Source organism: Oryza glaberrima, chromosome 2 (genome assembly GCF_000147395.1).
Source record: "Oryza glaberrima chromosome 2, OglaRS2, whole genome shotgun sequence".
NCBI lineage: Eukaryota > Viridiplantae > Streptophyta > Magnoliopsida > Poales > Poaceae > Oryza > Oryza glaberrima.
Window position 1 is genome coordinate 22,219,381 of NC_068327.1, and position 15,468 is coordinate 22,234,848.

Consider the following 15,468-nt stretch of genomic DNA (forward strand, 5'->3'; position numbering starts at 1 on the left):
ATCGTACATAGCCTTGTAGGAGTGCACATAGTATTATAACTGTGTGTCTCTAGATCAGCCGTACGTACGTGTACGTGTATTTATTCCTTTATTATTTACTACTTATTAATCATATAGTAGATAGTATGTAATTGTGTCACCGATCGACATGGTTGATCTCGAGCTGTGGAGGGGTGGAGCTATATAGCTTAGCAGCAGCGGAGGCACTCCCCCCAGTGGTTGCGGTGGCCGCAGCACCCCCAACGGCAGTGGCCACCGGGACCGGGGTGAGGGCGGTGGTCCCATGGCCGGTCGGGGTGGTCCCACGGCCGGTCGGGACGCCCTGGGTAACCGCCGTTCCACGGCGGGTAGTGCCCGTAGCCTGATGGTCCGCTACCACCCTGCTTGTTAGCCTCTGCATGAACGTATAAATATTTATTTAGTTCATGCATAGACGAGTTTAACTCAATAACTTAAAACTAATTAGAAAATATGCATGTATCGAATATTGATACAAACGGCGCATCGTTTGGCTTATTTAGGGAATAAGCCAAATGACATATTTGCAAACGAAAAATAGTTTGTGAATAAACGTATTTTTGGTGACCTAAAAGCAAATGCTAACAAATAAACTTCGATAAAAAAAATCCTAAAATCAGCTCTAAATTTAAAGTTGAAAATTCAAATTTTAACTGATAAGTATAAACATAAGCAAAAAGCTGAGGCTGAAACACGCGTGTATGTATATTCGTAGCTAGGAGTTGGTTTTGTATGGGACGGAGTAGTAGATGTTAGCTGCTACTACGTACCTAACCTGAAATTAAGTGTATATGTATATAAACGAGCGCATATATCACATATGCAACATGTGAATTAAAGCATGCATGCATGTATGCCTTCATTCATGTGTGAGAAAAAAAAATGAGTGTGCTCACGAGGGTCTTGGGCGGAGGCGACGAGGCACAAAGCAGCAACTAGGACAAAAGCGAACACGATGATAGCCTTACGCGCCATTTTTTTGATCTGAGATCGTTACTGATTAGTTGTTACTATTAGCTACCAATGTGTGATGACTGATGAGAAGGCAGAGCATGCAAACCAAGCGTATTTATAGGCACAATGAAGCTAGGTTTTGCTGATATATCCTGATCGATCGAGTAGTTGATGACAGTAGAGCTCTAGCTCGTTGACACTCAACTTGATCGTGATCTATCTAATTAATTATATATTTCTTTTATGAGTGGAAGAATTGCATGCCGTATCAAGTTGACTGTGTAGCTAGCTTTAATTTGCGTCTGCTAGCTCAATCGGTAAATCTGTTGAATATATGGATTTTCACAAGATTGTTTAATCGTGGCATCCACTCGAAAGCGTCAAATATGAGTAGACGACATATAGAAAGTTTTTGCCAACCCTACCTAGACATGCATACATACATACATGTTCCTAATTAATCTACTGATAAGAATGTAAGAGAGAGATAAACCCAAGTGTTAAAAAGTCAAGATAAGAAGGCCGAAATGTTGAGCTTTGCTGTAAATAATCCTCGACTCTAGACACACGATATCTTCTTTTGAGTAATGTTACTGATAGGGATGATTGACTTTTTGCTTCCAGCTACCCGATCGATTGTGATTTTGTTTTAGCTTTGTTGGTGTTTTCCGTTTGTTTTTATGGGGAATTTGATCCTCCTGAATGTTTCAAGGCGATGCATGCATGTGTGCCCTATATATTCAAACTTTTGCTTATTTAGTTAGAAGGTCAGAAGTGAAGTACAATTACCGGAATCTACGTTGAAAAAAAGAGAGTAAATTTTATAAATTAAGGTCTTGTTTAGATAAAAAAATTTTGGCCAAAAACATCACATCAAATGTTTAGACACATGCATGGTACATTAAATGTGAGGAAAAAACAATTGCACAGTTTGCATGTAAATTGCGAGACGAATTTTTTTATCCTAATTACGCCATGATTTAACAATGTGATACTACCGTAAACATTTGCTAATTATGGATTAATTAGGCTTATTAAATTCGTCTCACAGTTTACAAGCAGAATCTGTAATTTGTTTTGTTATTAGTTTACGTTTAATACTTGAAATGAGCGTCCGTATGCTTTAAAAACTTACACCCAAAAAACTAAACACACCCTAAATCTCACCTATTATTTCAACATACAAACAATAGAGATTTTAGCACGTGAACATATAACCCCGGTTAGTATGGTCTTAAAGTTTTATAGAACCACACTGTTAATCATTGTGACATATTTCTATATTAAAGTTTTAATAAGTGGATGCAACATTTATATGAATGGAACTACGGGAGAACATTTTGAACACTCACCTGGAATAATTTCTCTGAAATTTGCTGCCAAATCAAAAATTATATCATTAAAATACCAAAGAATAAGAAACGGCCCGACCAGTCAAAGAGACTTTTACTACTACCTTGACGATTCTCCGGCAGTAGGACTCGATCATCAACCAAAAACAACACGGAATTTAATCAAGCTAGCCGGCCACATCAACTTTTGGTGCGTACGGATCGTACCTTTTTCATGAAAAATTCCTCTTGGCGTACAAATTCAAATTCCGTATGCGCAGGCACCCCGTCTCGAAAAGAAGATGTGAAATTGCTCCAGCTGACAGCACAGGGGGGTGGTGATGGAGAAACGTTTCAGATTCAGTGGGTGAGAAAGGTTAAAAACTCTAAACAAAAATAGCAGGCCGGTCATGCATGGGCTGTCCAGCCCAGACATGATGCGGCCGGTATGCAGGTGCTGTTTTTTTTTTACTTGGGGAAAAGTTCACTATACATCCCTCAGTTGTGCAGCGTGTTTTATTCATATCCCTCAACCACAAAACTAGTTATAGAGTAACCAGTGCAAATCGACTTTCTCGACAATTTTAGCTGACGTGACGCGGGTGGCTGTGTGCAGAACCAGTGCTTTTGGTTGTTTGCAATTCTTGAGTTACTGCATTACTTCTTTTGAGATGTTATTGAATTTCCACAAAAAGAAAAAAATATATATTCTTGAGAGTGCAAGGTGAATTTAAAGCCAACAACATCGTCGATTCGGCTACAAAAATTGAAGTGGATTCTTGCACGGACAAATAAATTTGAGCCAAGTTTCTTAAGTGATAGCAATAGCAAGATTCAAGTAGCAGGGCTGGGATCTTGAGCTCAAGTACACAATTAAGGTGAAAACGGTAACGGAAATTCCCGGCCGACCGATGTTCGTTTCCGACTTTCTACCGGCCGAGCCATACGGAAATGGCAATCGACCGAAAAAAATAAGAAAATGGTAAAAAAAAGAAAATGGAAACGGGAATGGTTTTGCTGTTATACCGATCGTTTCCGTATTTACCGTATTCTTATGGAAATTACCGTTTCTTATAATATGGTAATTACCGTATTTCTAAATATGTTGATATATATAGGGCATGTCTCTACTTGACCCACAGTTTAGAGATTGATTGACTCTTCAATCAAATCCCTAACTTGAGTGCATGGCTAAAATGGAGTTAATTTATAATTTATATAGTATAGCTTGAATTTATTTGTACATATAACATACTTATGTAAAGTTAAATATATGTTTTCTATAGTTTAATGTTTTCGTATTTGTTACCGGTTTCCGATCTGTACCGACATGTTTCCATCTGTATTATTCTGTTTTTGGTTTTTCAATATTTCCGATATCGTTTTCGTTTCCGACTTTACCGTTTTCAATTTTATTTCTGAGAAAAATATGATTATGGAAATGGCTAAGGCCGCTTTCCAATCATTTCCTACCGTTTTCATCCTTACACAAACTGAGAACCTGATTGGACCCGATGACGCGCTGGTGGCGCCGTTAGCTGCCCCACGACCACGTCCACTAGTCCGTGTTGGCACTTGGCAGTCGAAAACTTAAATATACCATAAACACCTTCATTCTTTGCAGCGTAATATATTAAAAACATATATGCTCACATAAATGTCGGTACTAGTAATCCGTGTTCACCACTAGAGCTTGCCATTTCTCTGCTGGGACCACAATGTTGCCACCCGCATTCCCGTTGTTTCGGTTTTCTTCATTGCCAACCGTAGCATCTTCAATGAAAACGAAACCCCATCATCCAGGAACGTGTTTTGACGCACTCACCCGGCCATGTTCACCACTATAGCTCGTTGTTGTCGTTTCTCTTTCTATTAGGACCACATCACCCACTAGTGAAGAAACGATATTTAATACCGGTTGGAAACCCCCCTTTAGTACCGGTTGCAACAGTGGCAAGCAAATAGGGACTAAAGATCCCGATCTTTAGTCGGTTAAAATAACCGGTACTAAAGATGCATACCAAGTCATACAGACGTGTGAGATGTGGGATTCGAACTCAAGATCTCTCATCTTAACACTCACACGCATTATCATCCCACCTACTACACATATATGACTTGGATAGTGATACTTTCTTTTTAAACTAACCATGGAGGCATCACCAACTGGTACTAAAAATAACACCAGCCGAGACTAAAAATGTTTCCAGGGACGTGGACTACTTTAGTACCGGTTCTAAATCTAGCCGAAATATTTGTGATTTTGGGTACCACGATGAAAGATCAGTTCTCTAGTATTGGTTGTTGGTTGTGTTTCCGTTGTTTTGGTTTTCTTCGTTGCCGATCGCCGTTCTATGGACAAGTCACATCATAGGACACATTCGGCTACCTTCCACACTGTTGTTTGGTGAATTGGAAAAAGATAATAAATGTCAAAGAAATGGGTACCCGTTCCTAAATAATGGATCTAATTTTCATCTATGGTTTAAAATAAGTTATTTTTTATTTCTATCTAATTTTCAGTTGTTTTTTCCATTTACAGTATTAGTTTTACTATTTGATCCAATAAAAATTGTTGGAAACTATAATTTTCCTTCGTATTGAATTATTTATAGCTAAACTAAAAAAAATGGGCCTTTAGCACTATATTGAATTATCGTTTAGGCCAAAGTTATTTGTAGTTTCATGTTGTTATTTCTATAATTATATTATGTTCATCATTTATGCCCAGTTGTAGTATATGATTTAGAATTTTAATTTATGTCAATGAATGTTATTTAGAACCCATTGCAATGCAAGGGCATTACACTAGTTAAATATATAAGTGAGTGAAGAGATTGGAGAGGAAAAGTAGATACCAAGATACGATACGTAAGTAGCCTTGCAAGAGTGCACACAGTTACCACCAGTACGTGTACGTAGTATCTGTGTTTTCTTTCCAAGTACGTATTGTATATTTATTCATTTATTGACAGAACATACACTTATTGTAGATAGTAGTTGCCACTGATAGATCGATTATTCAGCCTCATGATCCTTAGCAGCAGCGGTGGCAATCTCCCCAGTAGCCGCGGTGGCAGCACCCCCAACGGCAGCCGTGGTTGGGCCAGTACGGGTAGTGGCCTGGGCCTGGGGGATAGTAGCCGCCGTTCGAAGGAGGGTAGTAGCCGCCGCCGCCGCCTCCTCCTCCTCCTCCTCCTCCACTGCCGCCGCCTCCGCCTCCGCCTCCGCCTCCGCCGCCACCCTGCTTGTTGGCCTCTGCATGCATGGATGGATGGGCGTACATCACATACGTATACTTATGAAACATCGATCGATGCAAATTAATCATACATGAAGAGCGTGAAAACTAACTGAACATATAAAAAAACGAGCGTATGCAATATATAAAAGCTATATATGTGCAGATGTTTGCTCGAAGAGTTGAGGTGTACATGCATTTGATCTTAATTTAATTTATTTTTCTACGCAAAGGTAAACATAGATATGTAGCTAGCTATAGTGTGTGCGCTCACGACGATCTTGGGCCGAGGCGACGAAGCAGAAAGCAGCAACGAGGAGAAGGGTGAACACGATGAGAGCCTTACGCGCCATCTATGCTAGATTTTTTTTTTGTTTGATCTAATAACTGATTACTGATGAGAAACTTGCACGCAAACCAAGCGTATTTATAGGCAGAATGAAGGCTGCTGATCGTGGACTCGAGGTCAATTGAGTAGTTGATTACGATATATCAGCCCTAGCTCGTTGACACTCTCAACTCTCGATCGATCTAGCAAACATCTGCAACATATATAGTATGCATTCCTGCCATCATGTTAATTGACTGTGTAGCTAGATTTGGTCGGATTTAACAAAGTCCAGTAGCTAGTACAGACGAAAATCCAATTGTATATGGATTTTGACAAGGTTTAATATATTGTGCCATGCACCCATTTGAAAAAGTCAAATATGATCGAGTAGACGAGATAGAATGTTTTTGCCAGCCCTACGTAGACATGCATACATGTTCCTAGCTAGTTAATTTAAAGGAAAAAGGGATGTAAGAAAGATAAACCCAAGTGTCTAATGTCAAAACAAGGCGGCCGAAATGTAGAGCTTGCAGTAAATAATTCTTTGCTCAGTCTCCAGACGTACGAGACAGATTCGTAAAATTAAAGACGGTATGAAATATCTATTTTGCCCTTCGTTCCTTCCCCGGTCTATCCTGTCTCGCACCTGCACGAGCGCTCCACGCAGCGCACGGGTGCTGGCGGCGCAGATGATCGGCGATGGTAGCGCGCAGAGCGGCTGTGGAGGAGGGTGATCAGGTGGGCCGACATGGAAGAGGTCGGGGTGGGGGAATTAATGTGGAAGAAGGCGACGCAAATGACGCAAACCTCATTGGATCTCGATGACGTACTGGTGGTGCCGTTCGCTACCTCACGACCACGTCCACTAGTCCATGTTGACAGTCATAAAACTTATATATACCATAAACACCTTTCATTCTTTGCGTAATATATTACAAACTCACATAAATGTCGGGACTAATAACCGTGTTCACCACCAGAGTTTGCCGTTTCTCTGCCGGGACGTGTTCACCGCCAGAGTTTGCCATTTCTCTGCCAGGACCACATCGTTGACACTAGTGTTGCTGTAGTTTTGGTGTTTTTCATTGCCAACCGTAGCGCATTCCGACAATGTGTTTTGACGCACTCACCAGGCTATGTTCACCACTAGAGCTCGCTATTACCGTTTCTCTTTCTGTTGTGACCACATCGTTCACTAGTGAAGAAACGATCTTTAATACCGGTTGTAGCAACCATAACAAGCAAATTGGGACCGGTTAAAATAAATGGTACCAAAGATACATACCAAGTCAGATTTTTAGTACCGGTTAAAATAAACGGTACTAAAGATACATCCCAAATCAAAAAAAAAAATGTGTGGGATGTGGCATTCAAACTCAAGATCTCTCACCTCGGCCATCACTCACGTTATCATCTCACCTAATACACAAATATAACTTCGATAGAGATGCTTTCTTTTTAAACTAACCTTGGAGGCATTTTTAGTACCAGTTGGAAACACCAACCGCTACTAAAAATATCTTTAGTCGTCTGGGTTGGTGCTATCAACCGGTATTAAAAATAAATTTTTAGTCCGATAGGTATTACCAACCGGGACTAAAGATCCTACAGCATTAGTCTCGGTTAGTGTTACCAACCAGTACTAAAAATATACCGAGACTAAAAATGTTTCCAGCAACTTGGAGTGCTTTAGTACCGGTTATTAATCTAGCCAAAATATTTATGATTTTGGGTACTATGACGAAATATCAGTTCTCCAGAAGTGGTTGTCCGCAGCGTTCTCATTGTTCTAGTTTTCTTCGTTGCCAATCGCCGTTATCTATGGACGAGTCACATTGTGGGATACATCTAGCCACCATCCTTAACGTTGTTTGGTGAATTGGAAAATTTTAATAACTGTCAAAGAAAGGAGTATATGTTCAGAATTAGTGATATGATTTTCATCTTATGGGCTAAAATAAGTTTTTTACAAAAATTTCTAGCCAATTTTCAATTGTTTTTCCATTTACAGTAATAGTTTTACTATTTGATCCAATAAAAATTGTTGGAAATTGTAATTTTCCATCGTACTGAATTATTTAGAGCTAAATGAAAAAAAAATGAGGACTTTAGCACTATATTGAATTATCGTTTCGGCGAAAGTTATTCGTAGTTTTATGTTGTTATTTCTATAATTGTATTTTCTTCATCATTTATGCCCAGTTGTAATATATGGTTTAGAATTTTAATTTACGATGAATGTTATTTAGAACCCATAGATTTGGAGAAGAAAAGTGGATACCAAGATACTGTACGTGATAGCCTTGCAAAAGTACACACAGTCAGTGGACTTATTAGTAACCGTGTTTTTTCTCCAATTACGTATATTTATTCATTTATTGATAGAACATACACTTATGGTAGATAGTAGTTGCCACTAATAGATCAATTCGGCTTCATGATCGTTGCGGATTGGTGGAGCTAGCAATAGCTAGCTCCGGCGCCGCCTTAGCAGCAGCGGTGGCAATCTCCCCTGTAGCCGCGGTGGCAGCACCCCCAACGACAGCCGTGCCAGTGCGGGTTGTGGTGATGGCCTGGGCCTGGTGGGTAGTAACCACCGTTCCAAGGTGGGTAGTAGCCGCCACCGCCACCGCCACCACCTCCTCCTCCTCCACCGCCGCCTCCTCCTCCTCCTCCTCCTCCTCCGCCGCCGCCGCCGCCGCCGCCGCCGCCTCCTCCTCCTCCTCCACCGCCACCGCCACCGCCACCGCCACCGCCGCCTCCCTGCTTGTTGGCCTCTGCATGCACGGATGGATGGGCGTACATCACATACATATACATGGAACATCGATTGATGCAAACATACGTGAAAAAGTGAAAACTAATTATTAACTATACTTCTATATATAAACATATAAACATATAAATGAGCGTATCCAATGTGTAAATGCTATATATGTTCTTCAAGTATATATATGTGCACTTGTGCAGATGTATTTGCTTGAAGAGTTGAAGTGTACATGCATTTGATCTTAATTTAATCTACTTTTCTACGCAAAAGTAAACATAGATATGTAACTAGCTATAGTGTGTGCGCTCACGAGGATCTTGGGCTGAGACGACGAAGCAGAAAGCAGCAACGAGGAGAAGGGTGAACACGATGAGAGCCTTGCGCGCCATGTATATATGCTAGTGCTAGGTATTTTGTTTGATCTCTGATAACTGATGACTGATGAGAAACTTGGACGCAAACCAAGCGTATTTATAGGCAGAATGAAGAAGCTGCTGATCGTGGACTCGAGGTCGATCGAGTAGTTGATGACGATATATCAGCCCTAGCTCGTTGAGACACTCAACTCTCGATCAATCTAGCTATATTCTATACTATGTTGCGAGTGGAGAATCCTGACATCATGTTAATTGACTGTGTAGCTAGATTTGGTCGGATTTAGCAAAGTCCGGTAGCTAGTATACAAACGTACTAAATATGTTATATTCTAGCTCACTCGGTAAATCGAATTGTAGATGGATTTTGACAAGGTTTAATCGTTGCATGCACCCATTTGAAAAGAGTCAAATATGAGTAGACGAGATAGAAAGTTTTTCCCAACCCTATCAAGACATACATACATGTTCCTAATTAATTTACTGGAGTAAAGGGTGTAAGAGCGAGCGAGATAAACCCAAGTGTCTAAAGTCAAAATAAGAAGGCCGAAATGTAGAGCTTTGCTGTAAATGATTCTTGAGTTCTTGACTCCAGACTTACGATAATCTTCTTTTGAGTAATGTTACTGAGATAGGAATGATATGATTGACTTTGCTGCAAACTACTCGATTGATTGTGGTTTGGTGTTAGCCTTGTTGGTGTTAATTATGTCTGATTTGATATCCACCTGAATGTTACAACGCGCGATGTGTCCATCCATCTATGTTCAAACTTTTGCTTAGTTGGTCATTGACACTACTACATAAACGATTTTTATGTACGAGACCCCATGATTTTTGTAAACGGACCATAACTTACTGCATCTGGGAAAATTGAGCGGCATTTTCGCATACGGCTCCTTAAGACGCCCGTATGAAAAAATCGATTTTTCCCATACATACGGGCATCTTAAAGAGCCGTATGCGAAAATAAAATTTAAAAATCTGCAACAAGTTTACCTCACTCAAACTCCATGGATGATTCTTTTTATAAATATTTCTAAAATTATGCTCTATTATGTTATTGTGTTCTTACTACTATTATTTTGGCCATCTTTTCTTGTGACTTTGTTTTATCAACTAAAAATTTGAATTTCAGAAAATGACAAGGGTGTGCGTGTACGCGTTCATAGCGGTGAGTGTGCGCACGTTGTGAGCGCCTGCGTTTGTACTGTGTTTCTCAAAAAAAAATATTTTGAAGCAGTAAATAATTTCAGCTAAAAAAATCGTAAACATAAAAGTTGTAGAACTCATCAAGATATACAATTTTTATTTTAGTTATTTATTCATCCGACAAAGTGATAGTAAAATTGTACACAAAATTTACATATCTCTCTTATAGTTTATGAAACCCTATTAGAGATATGTCAAATTCCTGAACAATATTACTATCATTTTATCGGATAAAAAAATAACCAAAATAAAAGTTATAGATCTTGATGGGTTATACAATTTTATTGTTGATGACTTTTTCAGTTGAAATCATTTAGTATTTGAAAATATTGGTTGAAGTTGTCATATTTTGAAATTCAAATTCAAACTATTCAAACAAAGTCATATAGAAAAATGACCAAAACAAAAGTTGAAGATCTTGATCCGTAAATGTTATACAACTTTGTTGTTGACAATTTTTCCATTTGAAATCATTTACTACCCAGAAAATTATTTGAATTTCTTATATTTTAAAATTCAAGTTTTATGTAGTTCAATCAAACTCGGATGGAGAAATGACCAAAAGAAAATTGGCAGATCTCAATGAGTTCTACAACTTTGTTTTTGACAACTCTTTCACATAAGCTCATTTAGTACCATAAAATTTGATTCAAAGTTTTCATATCTTCAAATTATTTTTTAGTTTGATTTTCATTGTGTCGGCCTCTTAAATGGACCGCACACAAAAATACCCCTCTTTCTTTTCCCTCGCTCACTTCAAATTTTTCACCTTCCTCCTCCTTTATTCTCTCTCTCTCTCTCTCTCTCCCTCCTCTCCTCTCATCTCCTCTCCTCTCTATCTCTTTCTCTTCTCCTCTCCTCTCCTCTCCGCTCAAGAGGTGGCTGGCTCAGCGGCGCCGCCGATGAGGCGGCGGCTGGGGGCGGGCGGGAGGTGGCACGATGACTGGCGACGTGGCGGCAGGCTCGGGAGCGAGCGGGAGGCGGCACGGCGGTGGGCGCACGACATTGGCTGTGGCAAGTGGGCTCGGCAGCCGGCGGACGATGGGGAGGAGGCGTGGCGGCGGCGGCGGCCGTCCCCCACCCAGATTCGCACGGATCCGGCAACGGTGGCTGCGGCAGGCGGGCTCGGTGACCGTTGGGCAGTGGGGAGGAGGTGTAGCGGCGGCAGATCCGACGACGACGATGGAGAGCGGCGACCACGGGAGCGGGCGGACCCGGTGACAGCAACGATGAGGAGGACGCCGGCGGCGGCTTTAGGGTTAGGGTCTCGACTTTTTTGGATTTATTTTTTTCGGGTTTTTATTTTTGCGTGCGGGTGAGTAGCGATTTTTCCAGACCTTCTTGCACGTGCGGTTGGCTCTTCCGCATGTGAAAACCCCCTTTGGATCGCAGACGAAAATTCATTTTGTAGTAGGATGAGAAGCCTTTAGGTTAGTAATTAAGTGGAGCTAATTACCGATATGATGTTAAAGAAACAATATAATTACGGAAGAACATTTTTTAACATAGGGCTGAGAATACTTGCTCTGGCATTTGTTGTCAAATCTAAAAGTATCATGCTTAGGATGTCATACCGGACAAATCAAGATAAGGACTCGATCGACTATATATCCATAGACGATTATATGATAATGGCACCTTTACACAATGCTCCAGCGCTGGATATACTCGTTCTACCATGAAGGATATATAATATAACCCAACCAAAAACAACGCGGAATTTAATCTAGCTAGCCACATCAAACTTTTGGTACGTACGGGTCGTACCTTTTTTTCATGAAAAACCTGACGTACATATGTTCAAATTCCGTTTGCGCAGGCACGCCGTCTCGATCGAAAAGAAAATGTAAGATGTGAACTTGCTCGATCGAGCTGACAGCACTGAGGTGGTAGTAGTTGTAGGTGACCGTTCAAGTAACCGTGACGCGTTCAAGTGTCACCGCCATGGGCCGACGGAATGCACGCTCTCGTGCGTACGTCTAGCGTGATTGCATGAGCAGCCCAGCCCAGACATGCTGCGGCCCTGAAGATTCGACCGTGCAAAACTAGTTTTTTTTTTCCTTTTTGTTTGATTGTCGAGTTATTACTACCTTTCTTCTTTTGTGATTTCTTGAATTTCGGAATCAGAGTGCTATTCACCTGCATGATGCTCATGTGCCATCTTAATTAATATCAAAAAGAAATTGCGGGAACCACTCGTCATGGACACTATCGTTGTATATCGCACCTCGTCCACGAGGTCCCCTTCCACCTCGAGCTTGGGGTTTCCTTCGGTCGACAGCGGAGGCGACCTCCCTTGAATACATGTAGCGGAGGGTGGCGCAATTGGTATCGATTAGACAACAGTAATCCTCACACTCGGGAAGGAGCAAAGCCGTGGTAGTGGTGGAACTCAGGGTGTTTGCAGGGTGAAGGTGGAGAGGAGCTCATGAAGTGGAGATCCGCCTTCCCTATGACTCCCCATGAGCCGGTGGGGGTTGGATGAGCGTCTCCAACTATCCTCAACCGTGCATGCTATCTTCTTCTAACAACTTGATTTGTGACAAGTTGACATTGTGAAGACTGCCGCCGTCATTGCCACCGCTCTTCCCTTTGAGATCGGGAGGTCAACAGCATGAGAGATGGAGCCCGTCAGGAAGAGGCTCATGGGTAGTACATGAGCGAAAAAAGGGAGGTGGCAACCATGCAAGCTGGCATGTTTTATTTTATCGCTAAATTTTCTTGTAGGTGTCATGAAGCTATGAACCATGCACCTTGGTTTCTACTATGTGGTAAATTAGACGGGTTCAAAAAGGGGTGTTGGATACTCATACTTGGTTTCAAAGTTAAGGGGATGTGTTTTAGAATTTAGACACACACAACTAAGGGGGGTCAATTGGACTTATCTTTTTTTTTCTTGCCAAGAAAGATAAGTGTTATTGCCTTATTGGATTATTGTAGGAGTTTGTTTCAGACAATCGTGATTGTTGAGGGAGTCAATTGAATTTTTTTTTAACTAGAAAAAATACCCGTACGTTGCAACGGGTGAAAACTATTTTAACCTTATTATTGTTCAATGTGAAATTTACTTGGATATATAATTTTCTAGAAAAATCATATCAAGTTAGCATGCGAATTTTTTTAAGAGATTTAATATACGATTCCTTATGTATTTCCAAAAGCGAACAAACTTAAAATCTGACTTAAATATAGATCTATATTTCCAAAAACAAACAAATTAAAAAACCGACTCATACACGGATGACGTACTAAAAATCTGGTAAAAACATCTTAATTTTTTATAATAGTAGAGAAGAGATTGCCAGAACTTTTGATATGTTCTTGAATTCCACCCCCACCCCCACCCCCCTAAAAAAAAGAGAGGTGTTATTGTTACTTTCCTAAATGCGAAAAAAAGGAGTTGGTAAGGAGGATGAGCGCTCAAAATCTCGTGGGTGAGGTTGTTCACTTTGCTCTAACATTTATGCAATGCGAAGGGCGACCTGCTTGCTTGTTGCGGCGGCAAGCAAAGAGACCATCTTCCCACGGTAATGGGAGAAGCTCGTTTCGCTCGTATGAGCCCATGGGGCCCTAAAACTTAGAGCGCAGGTACCTCGTAACACTGTCAAGGGAGCCTAGGATCCTTGCAGTCTGTTAATTTTTCTCATTCCCTTCAGCCCAACAAGAGAGAACAGCCCAAAACAACAACTTTGCCAACTCATTTTACCCCTCAAATCAAAGCCGAGGTTACAAGCCTGCGCCACCAGGCCCGGCGATCGAAACGCAAGCGCGCCCCTATTTATCCAGGTGTCGAGCGGTGAGAATTTCCCGTGTGGTACAAAACTGTTCCGTGAGGCGGCCGTAAATTAACCGAGGAGGATCCGGCTCTGATTCGATTATGGCGCGGTTTTTGTCACGTACGCAGAAATTAACGTGCACGTAGAGTCGTAGACTGATTAGATCAATCTATCAACGACGCATTTGCGGCTTTGCGCATGCATGCGACAAGACGCGATTGGTTGAACAGGTCATGCGCGGTGCATATGCCCCGCATGTGCAAAGCATATGATGTGGTTTCGGGAGGACGGTACACACACATGGGCGATCTGTGCGAATTACATGCATTTGCTCATTAGGGAAAACAGATCATCTGTGACCGTTAAAAAAATGCTACTACCACCATTTCATCATATTATAAGTTGTTTTTTACTTTTTTTTCACCAAGTTTATAAAAAACATAGTAGCTTTTTAACACAAAATAAACTTATTATCAAAATATATTTAGTACTAGATTTAATAAAACTAATTTATTGTTTCAAATGTTTCTAATTTTTCTATAAATTTAGTCAAACACAATAAAGTTTAAGTAGAAAAATATCAAAATGACTTATAACATAAATCGGGGGAGTACCATGTACTAACAGCTTGGCAAACCGATAATTTGGTACTAAATGACAACCCTCCTTTTGTTAAGAAAAAAAAGTTTTTTAAAAGAAAACGCAGATAAGTCTGTTAATTTTTTTAATCAAATAAGTTTGTTAATTTGGTCAGTAATCCTGCTTCCCCGCTGCTTGAGTGGCTCGCTGGTTCGGGCGGCCACAAGGACGATTATAGCGGGGCTCTTTTTGTTCCCGCCTTTTCGGTGTGAGGTTCCTTTCTTCCTTAATGCGGAGCTTTCTCTTCCGTGTGTTCTAGGTCAGTCAACTCAGCCGCGATGGGGGGAGGCCATGGTGCCACCCGGATCCGCACGCTACGCGATCGGATCCGGTGTTTTCTCAGTGAAGATGATGGATGTAGGTGTGGTGGGGCTACGGACAACGGTGATGTAGCAGTCTGGGCGTTGGCTCAGGGTGTGGACAATGAGGCAGAGTCAGGTTGCGGTTGGTGTGACAAGCTTGCTGCATGTAGTGGTGAGGTCACTGGCGATGTTGAGAACAACGATGCGGATACCTGGCAAAGCCCGGAGAAACCTAGTGCCACCACTATGGATGGCCATCTGTTGTAGCGACGGCGTGAAACACGGGCAGTGCGGCATACTTGTCCTCATATGGGCCTGGGCACCGAGGGCTTTGTCCTTGAGAGGTCTAGGACGACAGCGGCTTGTGCTAGTTTCTAGGGTTTTTCCCTGGTTTTTTCTCCTCCTTTTGCCTAGATCTGGAAGCACTACTACTACAAAAAAACAAAACCTAATATGGACCGGCTCATAGGTGTTGATTCACTTAAAACTAGCACCTACTGACTGTTTTCCACCTCCACGG

At 41.3% G+C, this 15,468-nt stretch overlaps 1 protein-coding gene across 1 annotated transcript; it reads right to left on the reverse strand.

Moving 5' to 3' along the window:
* Window positions 1-5,239: 5,239 nt before the first annotated feature.
* LOC127761404 (glycine-rich cell wall structural protein-like) lies at window positions 5,240-5,897 on the reverse strand. The gene is made up of 2 exons (XM_052285691.1): window positions 5,819-5,897; window positions 5,240-5,561 (listed from the first exon to the last, which is right to left on the reverse strand). Exons 1-2 carry the CDS (start codon window positions 5,895-5,897, stop codon window positions 5,341-5,343), a joined length of 300 nt encoding a protein of 99 aa, XP_052141651.1. The 3' UTR covers window positions 5,240-5,340.
* Window positions 5,898-15,468: the final 9,571 nt, after the last annotated feature.